The sequence below is a fragment of the Salvelinus fontinalis genome, chromosome 14, assembly GCF_029448725.1.
Source record: "Salvelinus fontinalis isolate EN_2023a chromosome 14, ASM2944872v1, whole genome shotgun sequence".
Classification (NCBI taxonomy): Eukaryota; Metazoa; Chordata; class Actinopteri; order Salmoniformes; family Salmonidae; genus Salvelinus; species Salvelinus fontinalis.
In genome coordinates this window covers 43,530,856-43,545,085 of record NC_074678.1, presented here as the reverse complement: position 1 = coordinate 43,545,085, position 14,230 = coordinate 43,530,856, and the positions used below count along the sequence as shown (strand labels likewise).

Sequence of the window (14,230 nt, the reverse complement as noted above, 5' to 3'; positions counted from 1 at the left end):
ATGTGACACTGTACTTAGCAGAAGAGGTCCAGATGACTTTAAACGTTTTTTTTTAAGGTTCATGTTATGATGCGTAGCATATATTCTAATGTCAAACATGATCAAGCTATAAAGGTGAGCTTTTGTTTGAATAGTATTTCAAGCAATAACCATCCTGTCAGACATTATCAAACCAACTTTTAATGCAAATGAATGTAATAAGATGACATTGTTTAACAGGTAGCACACAGATAATACAATGTGTATGTAACTTGTTAGCAGTATAGCTCTATTGTAGCACATTCTGATTTCACATGAGAAACACTCTTCATGCCACTTCGACACAGCTACGACCGGAAGTTACTTTTTCTTAGCAGGTTAGGAGACTGAGGTCAAGGTTGAGAAAAGGCTTATTGTTAGCGGAAATGCTCCCCTAGCCTGCTACAAATCACTTCCGGTAATATCTGTATCTAAGTGGCATGAAAAGAGTCCCGATTTCACAAACCGGTACTTGATGTATCACTCCAGGACGGTAGGTGTCAGTAATCTAACATGGACTGCCTGTCGTGACAAGAAAAATAAGAAGTATTCTGCCCTTGACAACAATGGCGACTGCTACAAAAATTATCCAAAGGCTCAGAAATCTTTTATCCGGGGTAAGCCATAACGTTATATCTCTTCACATGGTGTATTTGGTGCAATTTGTTATTCATGTAACGTTAGCTAACTTATTTGTAGGTCCCTAACGTTACACGTTTGAATAGTTTATTAAAGCCTGTCGAGCTTACTAACGACGTTATCTAGCTTGTTAGCTACCGTAGTTGGTTAACGAACATTGCATGTTAACAATATAATACTCTTTGAAAAGCAAGTTGTTACTTTTAATTCACCTGATCAAATGTACACAGCATGATCTGCAAGCAAAACTCCAGTTGCGCTACGGTGAGATTGCGAAGAGGTAAGTGGCAAGTCATTCATGTCTTGAATGTTTGCTAACTAAGAATCCATTTAGGAAGTTTTCTGCAGGTTTTGCATGACAAGTACGGATGGTGTTTGTACTCTATATATAGAAGGAATAGGCCTACACTTTGTAAATGCCACACAATCTTAGTTTCAATCTTTTGTGCAGGACCCAACCACCCCCCAAACTTCCAGTTGGTCCCAGTCACAAGTTTGCCTTCAATTACTATAATGGCAGAGATGGGCGTAGAGAGTCTGCACCAGCCACCGTCGTGATGTCCAGTCAAAAGGCCCTCGCTGCTGGGTGAGTGGGACATTAAAGTCTGACAGAGTCTCTGGCTTAAAGGCTATGGCAGTGCGTTAAGTTTTGGGATTCCATCCTCCTCTGGCTAGTCGGGTGGAGGTTGAGAGTGTATATGACTGCTTTATTGTTTGTCCTCAGGTGGCTGCCCTTGGTCTGCCTCCTGTCCCTCCTATTGCCATGGTACTTTGAAACCTCTGCCAGTTCATGTTCTTAGACACAATCCAGTCTCTTTTTCATTTGATTTACTTAACAAAAGGCACATCTCAATAGGTGGTCCAGTTATGATGGGACAAGGGGCCTTTCCTCTATTGTTCCCACAAGCAAGTGGGGAGGCAGATGAGAGTAAACCCATCAGACCAACTCCTTGAGTTGGCCATTATAGTTGTCAACAAAAGAAAAAACTTTTCTCAACATTTGAGGTGAAATCCTATGAACTTGGGCTAGGATCAGTACATCGGGACTTATGTAGTTTAAGCGTGTCAAGGACGCACTGATGATGGCTGTTCCGTTCTCCAGACCCCAGTCCGATGTCTTGATAATTTTGGTTGTGCATCTTGTAGTATGAGCAGTGCTTGGGCAAGGACTACTGCCAATAGTCATTGAGCACTCAGCATGTGAGACCAAAACAATATTGAGGAAAGCAACAACAACAAGCACTGTGTGGATCGAGGTGACCGTAGACACATTGGTGGAGCTGTGGAGAGGATGCAGCTGCCTTCTCAATATTGAAAGTTTTATATTACCTCCAATTCCCACTGTAGAATAGAACGTTCATATTGTCCACATCTGCCCAACCATTTGCGGGTCCATATTCTGCACCTCCGTTTCTTTTTTAATGTTTCTGTTCATAAATACTGTGCACACTAGTTAAGCAGCTAGCTGTTTGTCAGCATTTCCCCCCCTACGACAACAGAGAAACGCAGGGCGGGACCAACTAGGGAATCGTCTTGTAATGTGAGCACCGGTGTCCTGGGGTTGAGGATGGACGGAATGAAAGATTTGGGACAAGGAAATCTGGAAATGTGAGCACGTCCAAGTTGTTAAAGTCATAATCTACCCCCAGAAATAGGCTTTCACCAAATTGATGATTTCTATGTTCCATCTGTGGGTAAAATAGAGGTTAGGTCATGGTGACATTTTTTTAAGTGGTCCGTCTGAAATCAGGTAATCGTGTAGGAACGCGTTTTATACCCTATCACATTTCACAACGCTTTTAAACCAATGACTTGCACTCCAAATCAGCCAATAGATGGTATGGGCATACATCCGTCTATATTGTAATGAAACAGCAGGGAGCAGATCTCGAACCCTCGACCTCCTAGCCCGAGGTCCGGCGCGCTATCGACTGTGACGCAAAAGCATGCTCGTGCGACAAAGTCGATTTCCGCGCTTATAAACCCAGGGTCATTACAATATATTAGTGACAAAGTACATATTTTTGTCCAAATATTCTAAAAGTACAGTCAGATCCTTCAAACGCCTCTCGTCTCCTTGCTAGCAGACTCGCAGGCCCATTGCCAGGCAACCACACTGACTCAAAGGTTTGAGCTAGAAATGCGATCTCTGCCAACTTCTTAATCAAATCAAATCAAATTTTATTAGTCACATACACATGGTTAGCAGATGTTAATGCGAGTGTAGCGAAATGCTTGTGCTTCTAGTTCCGACAATGCAGTAATAACAACAAGTAATCTAACCTAACAATTCCACAACTACTACCTTATACACGCAAGTGTAAAGGGATAAAGAATATGTACATAAAGATATATGAATGAGTGATGGTACAGAACGGCATAGGCAAGATGCAGTACATGGTATAGAGTACGGTATATACCTATGAGATGAGTACTGTAGGGTATGTAAACATAAAGTGGCATAGTATAAAGTGGCTAGTGGTCCATGTATTACATAAGATGGCAAGATGCAGTAGATGATATAGAGTACAGTATATACATATACATAAGAGATGTGTAATGTAGGGTATGTAAACATTATATTAGGTGGCATTGTTTAAAGTGGCTGGTGGTACGTTTTTACATAATTTCCATCAATTCCCATTTTTAAAGTGGCTGGAGTTGAGTCAGTATGTTGGCAGCGGCCGCTAAATGTTAGTGGTGGCTGTTTAACAGTCTGATGGCCTTGAGATAGAAGCTGTTTTTCAGTCTCTCGGTCCCTGCATTGATGCACCTGTACTGACCTCGCCTTCTGGATGATAGCGGGGTGAACAGGCAGTGGCTTGGGTGGTTGTTGTCCTTGATGATCTTTATGGCCTTCCTGTGACATGGGGTGGTGTAGGTGTCCTGGAGGGCAGGTAGTTTGCCCCGGGTGATGCGTTCTGCAGACCTCACTACCCTCTGGAGAGCCTTACGATTGTGGGCGGAGCAGTTGCCGTACCAGGCGGTGATACAGCCCGACAGGATGCTCTCGATTGTGCATCTGTAGAAGTTTGTGAGTGCTTTTGGTGACAAGCCGAATTTCTTCAGCCTCCTGCTGCGCCTTCTTCACAACGCTGTCTGTGTGGGTGGACCAATTCAGTTTGTCCGTGATGTGTACACCGAGGAACTTAAAACTTTCCACCTTCTCCACTACTGACCCGTCGATGTGGATAGGGGGGTGCTCCCTCTGCTGTTTCCTGAAGTCCACAATCATCTCCTTTGTTTTGTTGACGTTGAGTGTGAGGTTATTTTCCTGACACCACACTCCGAGGGCCCTCACCTCCTCCCTGTAGGCCGTCTCGTCGTTGTTGGTAATCAAGCCTACCACTGTAGTGTCGTCCGCAAACTTGATGATTGAGTTGGAGGCGTGCATGGCCACGCAGTCGTGGGTGAACAGGGAGTACAGGAGAGGGCTCAGAACCACACTTGTGGGGCCCCAGTGTTGAGGATCAGCGGGGTGGAGATGTTGTTACCTACCCTCACCACCTGGGGGCGGCCCGTCAGGAAGTCCAGGACCCAGTTGCACAGGGCGGGGTCGAGACCCAGGGTCTCGAGCTTGATGACGAGTTTGGAGGGTACTATGGTATTAAATGCTGAGCTGTAGTCGATGAACAGCATTCTCACATAGGTATTCCTCTTGTCCAGATGGGTTAGTGCAGTGTGGTTGCGATTGCGTCGTCTGTGGACCTATTGGGTCGGTAAGCAAATTGGAGTGGGTCTAGGGTGACCGGTAGGGTGGAGGTGATATGGTCCTTGACTAGTCTCTCAAAGCACTTCATGATGACGGAAGTGAGTGCTACGGGGCGGTAGTCGTTTAGCTCAGTTACCTTAGCTTTCTTGGGAACAGGAACAATGGTGGCCCTCTTGAAGCATGTGGGAACAGCAGACTGGGATAAGGATTGATTGAATATGTCCGTAAACACACCAGCCAGCTGGTCTGCGCATGCTCTGAGGACGCGGCTGGGAATGCCGTCTGGGCCTGCAGCCTTGCGAGGGTTAACACGTTTAAATGTTTTACTCACCTCGGCTGCAGTGAAGGAGAGCCCGCAGGTTTTGGTAGCGGGCCGTGTCAGTGGCACTGTATTGTCCTCAAAGCGGGCAAAAAAGATATTTAGCCTGTCTGGGAGCAAGACATCCTGGTCCGCGACGGGGCTGGTTTTCTTTTTGTAATCCGTGATAGACTGTAGACCCTGCCACATACCTCTTGTGTCTGAGCTGTTGAATTGCGATTCTATTTTGTCTCTGTACTGGGACTTTGCCTGTTTGATAGCCTTGCGGAGAGAATAGCTACACTGTGTATTCGGTCATGTTTCCGGTCACCTTGCCCTGGTTAAAAGCAGTGGTTCGCGCTTTCAGTTTCACGCGAATGCTGCCGTCAATCCACGGTTTCTGGTTTGGGAATGTTTTAATCGTTGCTGTGGGTACGACATCGTCAATGCACTTCCTAATGAACTCGCTCACCGAATCAGCATATTCTTCAATGTTGTTGTTGGACGCAATGCGGAACATATTCCAATCCGCGTGATCGAAGCAGTCTTGAAGCGTGGAATCAGATTGGTCGGACCAGCGTTGAACAGACCTGAGTGCGGGAGCTTGTTTTAATTTCTGTTTGTAGGCTGGAATCAACAAAATGGAGTCGTGGTCAGCTTTTCCGAAAGGGGGGCGGGGGAGGGCCTTATATGCGTCGCGGAAGTTAGTATAACAGTGATCCAGAGTTTTGCCAGCCCTGGTAGGACAATCGATGTGCTGATAGAATTTAGGGAGTTTTGTTTTTAGATTAGCCTTGTTAAAATCCCCAGCTACGATGAATGCAGCCTCAGGGTGTGTGGTTTCCAGTTTACAGAGAGTCAGATAGAGTTCGTTCAGGGCCATCGATGTGTCTGCTTGGGGGGGAATATATACGGCTGTGATTATGACCGAAGAGAATTCCCTTGGTAGATAATGCGGTCGACATTTGATTGTGAGGAGTTCTAGATCAGGTGAACAGAATGACTTGAGTTCCTGAGTGTTGTTATGATGATCACACCACGTCTCGTTAATCATGAGGCATACCCCCCCGCCCCTCTTCTTACCAGAAAGATGTTTGTTTCTGTCTGCGCGATGCGTGAAGAAACCAGCTGGCTGCACCGACTTCGTTAGCGTCTTTTGAGTTAGCCATGTTTCCGTGAAGCAGAGCACGTTGCAATCCCTGATGTCTCTCTGGAATGTTACCCGTGCTCGGATTTCATCGACCTTATTGTCAAGAGACTGGACATTGGCGAGTAGTATGCTAGGGAGTGGAGCGCGATGTGCCCGTCTCCGAAGCCTGACCAGGAGACCGCTACGTTTGCCCCTTTTACGGCGTCGCGTAGGCTCCCTGGCTGGGATCAGGTCCATTGTATTGGGTGGAAGGCAAAACACTGGATCCGTTTCGGGAAAGTCATATTCCTGGTAGGAACGGTGGTTAGTTGACGTTAATCGTATATTCAGTAGTTCCTCCCGACTGTATGTAATGAAATCTAAGATCACCTGGGGTACCAATGTAAGAAATAACACATAAAAAAACAAAATACTGCATATTTTCCAAGGAACGCGAAGCGAGGCTGCCATCTCGCTCGGCGCCGGAAGTAGGAATCGATAGCTAGGTGTAAAATCCCTCAAACTGCACTATCTACTTCACATGCTGATCTTGACTTTTGTTTTAGTTTGTGTAGAGCCCTGCACAGGCATTAATTTTTTTGCCCTACCCATGCCGATTGCTTTTGCCAAGTGTAAGGCCTGGTCCTACCAGAAACCTGAAATCAGAAATAACATTAGTAACGTTATATGCATTAGCTACTCCTGTCTCCATGTGCTCTGCGTAGCCATAGCACCGGCTCCGCTTGGGCTGCTCTGCTCAATGAAGAGACACGAGAGAGCAGTTAGCTACTTTTCGTCACTCTCAACTCCAACAAAACTCAAGGAACATTATTATTGTCCGTGAAATATATTTGGCAAGGTTGAAGCTCCAAGTGTCTGTAGGGAGCTAGGTGTTCTAGCTAGCTATGTCTGTCTATAGAGAGCTTTACATTGTGGGTTTTGTCGTCGACTTGAGCTCAAATATTTACATAATTTTCACATGTTGCTTCCTACATTATTATAACAACGAAATGCACACAAACACAACATATTGTTCTCGCATATTTGCATTATATAACTATGGAAATCATAAGAATTTCTGGTTTTGAGTGGATTATCGCTTTAGATTTTAGAAGATTTTAGATTTTTTGTGTAGTGTATGCCCAGTAGAGGTCTGCGTGGGACTGATTTTTTTCATCCCGCCCACGCCCTCTACCTTTCTGCCCGACTTCCACCCTCTACCGCAAGAACTGGTCCCGAACTCAATCGCAGTCCTGTAATGTTATTTTAGAAGTATGTGGCTCAGCTCTCTCTCTTTCTCTCTCCTGGTGTTTTATTACTATTTTATTTTTTTTGTCTGCTGATAATTGCTTCGGGGTGGTTGAGTCCAAGAAGGCTGTAGGATCAGTCCAACTGTTTAATTCAGATTTTATATAGATTTTCATAAAAGCTTTTAAAATGAATTAATTGCGTTGATTTTAATTAACGTATTTGTATCTTAATTTTTATTTTTTTTACTGGTTTGGCGTGTATTTGTTTTGTGAGGGCTGCAACATATTGATTTTACCATCTTCTAAATAATATACCAACTTATGCTTTTTCTTACAGCCAAGCTCTGGAGGTGCCAGCAAAGCGTCCTGTCACACCTGGTGATGTTCCCAGGGAGCTAACGCTGTCTACAGACCAGCCATACCTCTGAACAACATCAACAAATCATTTTTCTCCTGACTTACTTTAGGCCTGACAGCAGAGCACAATGTTGCTCTCCCTATTGTTCAAAACCTGTAAAATATCTAAGTGTTAATAAATTATCTAATGTTTGAAGAAATGTTTTGTGGTTACCCATTATTCATGTAATTAGCATATTTTGTTTGCCAGTCAATCATAGTTTTGGGTACCTGATTAATATCCCCAAAGTAGTTCCATCAACCAAGCCGCACTGCTTCTTGACACAATGCCCACTTAACCTGGAAGCCAGCTGCACCAATGTGTCGGAGGAAACACTGTGCACCTGGTGACCGCCCGCTACAGTAGTCGCTAGCGCGAGAGAGGACAAGGCCATCCCTGCCGGCCAAACCCTCCCCTAACCCGGACGACGCTGGGCCAATTGTGCGCCACCCCATGGGTCTCCTGGTCGCGGCCAGCTGTGACAGAGCCTGGATTCGAACCCAGAATCTCTAGTGGCACAGCTAGCACTGAGATGCAGTGCCTTAGACCACTGCGCCACTTGGGATGGCCATCACAAAGTGCTTCTATAGAAACCCAGCTCAAAACCCCAAACACCAAACAATGCAGATGTAGAATACAATGCTTAATTTTTATTTTTCGTTTCCTCATGCGAAAGCCTATAATCATAGAACTCTACATGCACTGGGGGTAGAGAATAATCAAGTGTTGCTGTGGACACGGGATAATCTAACACACACACACACGTTTGACCTCGCTGTGATACTATAGGCCTATGTGTTACTTTCTGAGTCAATTCAGTTAGCATCCAATGTCCTGTGTTTGTGTTAACCATGGCAGCCAGCATTGTAGATAATCAGCCTCTGTGTCTGTGGATCCTTTTCCCTTAAATGCATTTTTCATGTCAGACATGCCCAACTTTTCACAGAAACCCCATTTATTTAAATGTCAGTTGTCCAACAATGTATTCAACTGAAATGTGTCTTCCGCATTTAACCCAACCCCGCTGAACCAAGGGTGTAATAACGAACACGTGTTACCATGCTTGTTACAAGTTAGTGTCAGCATCACAACACACGATATTTCAGCCTGCACAAACCACGTAATAGGTGTTAGCCAATTGAAAACCGACCACCTCATTGACACATCTGCAATAAATAGCTGGAGTCTGATGCCCAGGCCCAATGGCACAAACAGTTCACATAAAAAAATACTTTAAATTGTTCAATCATTTAACAATGCATTTGACAATGGGTCAATTACTTTAACCATCAATGAAACATGTTTATACACATTAATAAGCAGTTATGGTCAAAATTGTGAGTCATTTGTGCTTGTGAAATTGTAAGCCTATTAAGCTTGGTTGAATAATGGTTGATAAATGCACTTAAAATGGTCATAAGACAAACTCTTCCATCATGTAACCTTGCAAGGGTTTCACTGTTGAGGAACATTCTCACTTTTGGATGGGATGCTTTGGTGCAATTATTTATTTATCCAAGGAATTAAGGCATCATGTCAAGATCTCCACATCTACACAATACGCTCGAAGTAACGATGACGTGCAAAATCCATAAAATATTGCCTTGAAAGAAAAAGTGTTGTAGGTCAAATACGTCAGCATAGGATAGAGAAAGTACGACTTAAATACAATTGTTTTTCTTTTTTGGAATCATGAATTCTGCTGGAAGATTTAGCATAGGTAGTTAGCTAGCCTAGTGTTGGTTAGCTAGCTAGCTAGCAAATGTTAGCTGGTGTTTTTGTTAGGCCTACCAACTAGGCTAGCTACCTAGCTAGTTACCATCTACATAAGCTTTCCATGCAATATGAGTTTTTGGAGAATAGTTAGCACGCTAGCTGTCTAACCTTAACTAGCTAGCTAGCTACCTAAAGCTGGCAAATGATGAGCTAGCCTATAGGGAAGAGGTCAGAGACATGGTCGTGTGGTGCCAGAACAACCTCTCCCTCAACGTGATCAAGACAAAATAGATGATTGTGGACTACAGGGAAAGGAGGACCGAGCATACCTCCATTCTCATCGACGGGGCTGTAGTGGAACAGGTTGAGAGCTTCAAGTTCCTTGGTGTCCACATCACCAACAAACTATCATTTTTTATTTCATTTTTTTATTTCACCTTTATTTAACCAGTTAAGCCAGTTGAGAACAAGTTCTCATTTACAACTGCGACCTGGCCAAGATAAAGCAAAGCAGTGCGACACAAACAACAACACAGAGTTACACATGGAATAAACAAACGTACAGTCAATAACACAATAGAAAAGTCTATATACAGTGTGTGCAAATGAAGTAAGATTAGGGAGGTAAGGCAATAAATAGGCTGTAGTGGCAAAATAATTACAATTTAGCAAATAAACACTGGAGTGATATATGTGCAGAAGATGAATGTGCAAGTAGAGATACTGGGGTGCAAAGGAGCAAATAAATATAAATAAAATAAATAACAATATGGGGATGAGGTAGTTGGATGGGCTATGTACAGGTGCAATGATCTGTAAGCTGATCTGATAGCTGATGCTTAAAGTTAGTGAGGGAGATATAAATCTCCAGCTTCACTGATTTTTGCAATTCGTTCCAGTCATTGGCAGCAGAGAACTGGAAGGAAAGGCAGCCAAAGGAGGAATTGACATTGGGGGTGACCAGTGAAATATATCTGCTGGAGCGCGTCCTACTGGTGGGTGCTGCTATGGTGACCAGTGAGCTGAGATAAGGAGTGGCTTTACCTAGAAAAGACTTATAGATGACCTGGAGCCAGTGGGTTTGGCGACGAATATGAAGCGAGGGCCAGTCAACGAGAGCATACAGATCGCAGTGGTGGGTAGTATATGGGGCTTTGGTGACAAAACGGATGGCACTGTGATAGACTGCATCCAATTTTCTGAGTAGAGTGTTGGAGGCTATTTTGTAAATGACATCGCCGAAGTCAAGGATTGGAAGGATAGTCAGTTTTACGAGGGTATGTTTGGCAGCATGAGTGAAGGATGCTTTGTTGCGAAATAGGAAGCCGATTCTAGATTTAATTTTGGATTGGTCCAAACACACTAAGACAGTTGTGAAGAGGGCACGACAAAACCTATTCCCCCTCAGGAGACTGAAAATATTTGGCATGGGTTCTCAGATCCTCAAAAGGTTCTACAGCTGCACCATCGAGCGCATGCATAGTCACTTTAACTCTACCTACATGTACATATTAACTAAATTACCTCAACTAACCGGTGCCCCTGCACATTGACTCTGTACCGGTACCCCCTGTATATAGCCTTGCTTATTATTTTACTGCTGCTGTTTAATTATTCCTTACTTTTATTTTCAATTTTTTACTTAGCTATTATTTACATAACACTTATTTTTTGTTATTTTCTTAACTCCTGAAAGCATTGTTGGTTAAGGACTTGTAAATAAGTATTTCACTGTAAGGTGAAATGTGACAAATAAAATTTGATTTGAAATATGCTATGTCTACTCGCTGAACCTTGTTTTCAGGTTCTCCATACCCCAAGGAGGTTAACGCTAGCTACACTACATGACCAAAAGGATGTGGACACCTGCTCGTCGAACATCTCATTCCTAAAGCATGAGCATGAATATGGAGTTGGTCCTCCCTTTGCTGTAATAACAGCCTCCACTCTTCTGGGAAGGCTTTCCACTAGATGTTTGAACATTACTGCAGGGACTTGCTTCCATTCAGCCACAAGAGTATTAGTGAGGTCGGGCACTGATGTTGGATAATCAGACCTGGCTCGCAGTCGGCATTCCAATTCATCCCAAAGGTGTTCGATGGGGCTTTGTGCACGCCAGTCAAGTTCTTCCACACCGATCTCTACTAACCATTTCTGTATAGACCTCGCTTTGCGCACGGGGGTATTGTCATGCTGAAACAGGAACGGGCTTCACCAAACTGTTGCCACAAAGTTGGAAGCACAGAATCATCTAAATATCATCGTATGCTGTAACGTTAAGATTTCCCTTCAGTGGAACTAAGGGGCCAAGTTCAAACCATGAATAACAACCCCAGACCATTATTCCTCCTCGCCAAACTTTACAGTTGGCACTGTGCATTTGGGCAGGTAGCGTTCTCTAGCAGGGCAGACATTTGACCAACTGATTTGTTGGAAAGGTGGCTTCCTTTGACGGTGCCACGTTGAAAGTCACTGAGCTCTTCAGTACGGTCATTTTACTGACAATGTTTGTCTATGGAGATTGAATGGCGGTGTGCTCGATTTTATACACAAAGGGTGTGGCTGAAATAGCCCAATCCACTAATTTGAAGGGGTGTCCATATATAGTGTTCTTGTGTCAACAAGCACTGTCAATTCTAGCTGGATAAGACAATAACTAGCTAGGTAGTTAGCTACAGTAGGCCTAACTAGCTATATGTCTAAACTATAGAAATTATGATAACTAATGTAGAGTGTTTATGCTAAATTGTAATACATTATTCTCCTCCAGACTCCCACAAGGTCTCAGACTCCAGGATGGGAAAATGCATACAAGAAAGAAACTGATGGAGACAGAGTTGTCATTTTCCATTGTTAAAAAGGGAAGAAAAAGACTATCCTATTTTTCAAAATTAGCTAGCTATTTTAGGCAACTCACCATACTCTTGGCTACAGATTTGAGTCACCACAAGAAGTTATGTTTGTTAGTGAGTAGGCCCATCTATGTTTAATGCAATTCATCAAATTATTAACCCAACATTAAAAATCCTTATTATTTTGTAAAATGTAAGGCTGCAATAAAATTGATTAAAGTAGAACCTCATATTTTGTTTCTAGGTATTTTCACTTGGTAATGAGTAATAAGTATTTATATAGATATTGCTCATAGGTAATAATTAAAGTTACACTTCACTTTAAATACTGTAGCTAAATCCTGTGTAACAACTAGCAACAACCTTGTATTTATGCAGACATTACAGATATGTACTGTGTGGAGTATCACTGTCTTTATTTTCTCACGTGGATGGCGCTTTCGGAAGCTGACGATTAGATTGTCAGAATAGGTCATGTACTTTGTAGATACACAAGTAAGTACACCTCAAGTTACACTTCATTTTAAATAGGTAAATCCTGTGTAATACCTAGTAATTACATTGTACTTACGTAGATATTACATGTACTCTGTGGTGTGTTTATCCTCCCACTTGGATGGCACTTCCATAAGCCTTAAAATGAGGGCAAGGTTGTAAGTACACATTAATTACAAGTAAGTACCCCTCTAGATACACTTCATTTTAGGTAGCTAAATCCTGTGTAACATCTAGTAATTACATTGTATTTATGTAGATATTACATGTACTCTGTGGTGTACTTGTGGGATTATCCTCTCACTTGGATGGCAATGAGGTTCAGGTTGTCAATGGGTAACATAAGTATTTTTTTTATTATAATCTGGGATGACACCCATATGGTAAACCCCAGTCAGGGAGGTTGACCTATATCTGATCTGTTTTTGTAAACTCAACCAAATTCACCCAGATGATTCACTTTCGGGGGCAACTGCTAAAGACAACATTGAGTGGAGATTTTGAAGAGTGCATTCACGGGTAGGTAATTAGAGCCTATTGAACCTCCAACCTTTGTAATCTTGGACACCCAGTGCATCTGCCCACAAGAAATCACAATGTTGTGACAGTTATTACTAAATCAGATGCAGCTGAGAAGAAACTAAACACTAAATTGATCAATTTAGTGGAAACTTGCCCATTTGTTACACCTCTAATAAGATTGCAATTACCACCAGTTACCTGTTATTACAGTGTAACTGAGTTATTACATCCAGCTACTTGTTAGTTTAATTACACTGTAATAAGGACCCCTTTAAATTAAATGTTACCTAAAATCCTAACAAATCAGGTAAAGAGCACGATGTGATGCAGAAACATATGTGGGAACTCCTTCAAGACTGTTGGAAAAGCATTCCAGGTGAAGCTGGTTGAGAGAATGCCAAGAGTGTGCAAAGCTGTCATCAAGGCAAAGGGTGGCTACTTTGAAGAATCTAAAATATGTTTTTATTTGTTTCACACTTTTTTGGTTACTACATGATTCCATATGTGTTATTTCATAGTTTTGATGTCTTCACTATTATTATACAATGTAGAAAATAGTAAAAATAAAGAAAAACCCTTGAATGAGTAGGTGTGTCCAAACTTTTGACTGGTACTGTATATACATATGTATTTTTGTTGCTTAACAGGTGGTGCTCAAAACAGGAACGACGGGTCTGTTTTGTCAACGAACTCAATGTATTCCAAACACGGGTTGTAACCATGATCCCAATATTTTAGGTAACCTAGTAAATTATTCACCCTTCTGGTATGTTCTATTGCGAACTGCATGGGACTCGTTGTTAACCTGCTGACAATTATAATTTGTATTTTTTTACTTATTAGGTCAAAGACGAAATTAATTGCAATACACAAGCCTGAAATATAGTAGCATAACTAGTCTACAAAGAACCACGGTGGACCCAAGGTAAATTGAGAGGCCTTTTCTTCATAATAAAACGTGTCCCACCCAGTGCAACATGCCCAACTATGCTCACTGGGGCGTGGTTTATGGGGCGCTCTCTGAAATAAACGCTCGTAACGCCGTATTCCAACTGATTGAGTGATCTGCACATAACCTGCACTGTCCTCACTCACTAGATGCGCATTTAAAGTGGCAAATGCGCAATTAAAGGGGAATAACACTCAAGTCAAAATGTGTTTGTTGTCTTCCAGACCTCAACATGTTTTTCTTCTGATATGAT

General features: G+C 42.6%; 1 protein-coding gene across 1 annotated transcript; it reads left to right on the top strand.

Moving 5' to 3' along the window:
* The first annotated feature begins 496 nt into the window (after nt 1-496).
* On the top strand, nt 497-7,603 carry LOC129810921 (NADH dehydrogenase [ubiquinone] 1 alpha subcomplex subunit 7-like). The gene is made up of 4 exons (XM_055861918.1): nt 497-635; nt 888-937; nt 1,109-1,243; nt 7,384-7,603. Exons 1-4 carry the CDS (start codon nt 585-587, stop codon nt 7,472-7,474), a joined length of 327 nt encoding a protein of 108 aa, XP_055717893.1. The 5' UTR covers nt 497-584; the 3' UTR covers nt 7,475-7,603.
* Nucleotides 7,604-14,230: the final 6,627 nt, after the last annotated feature.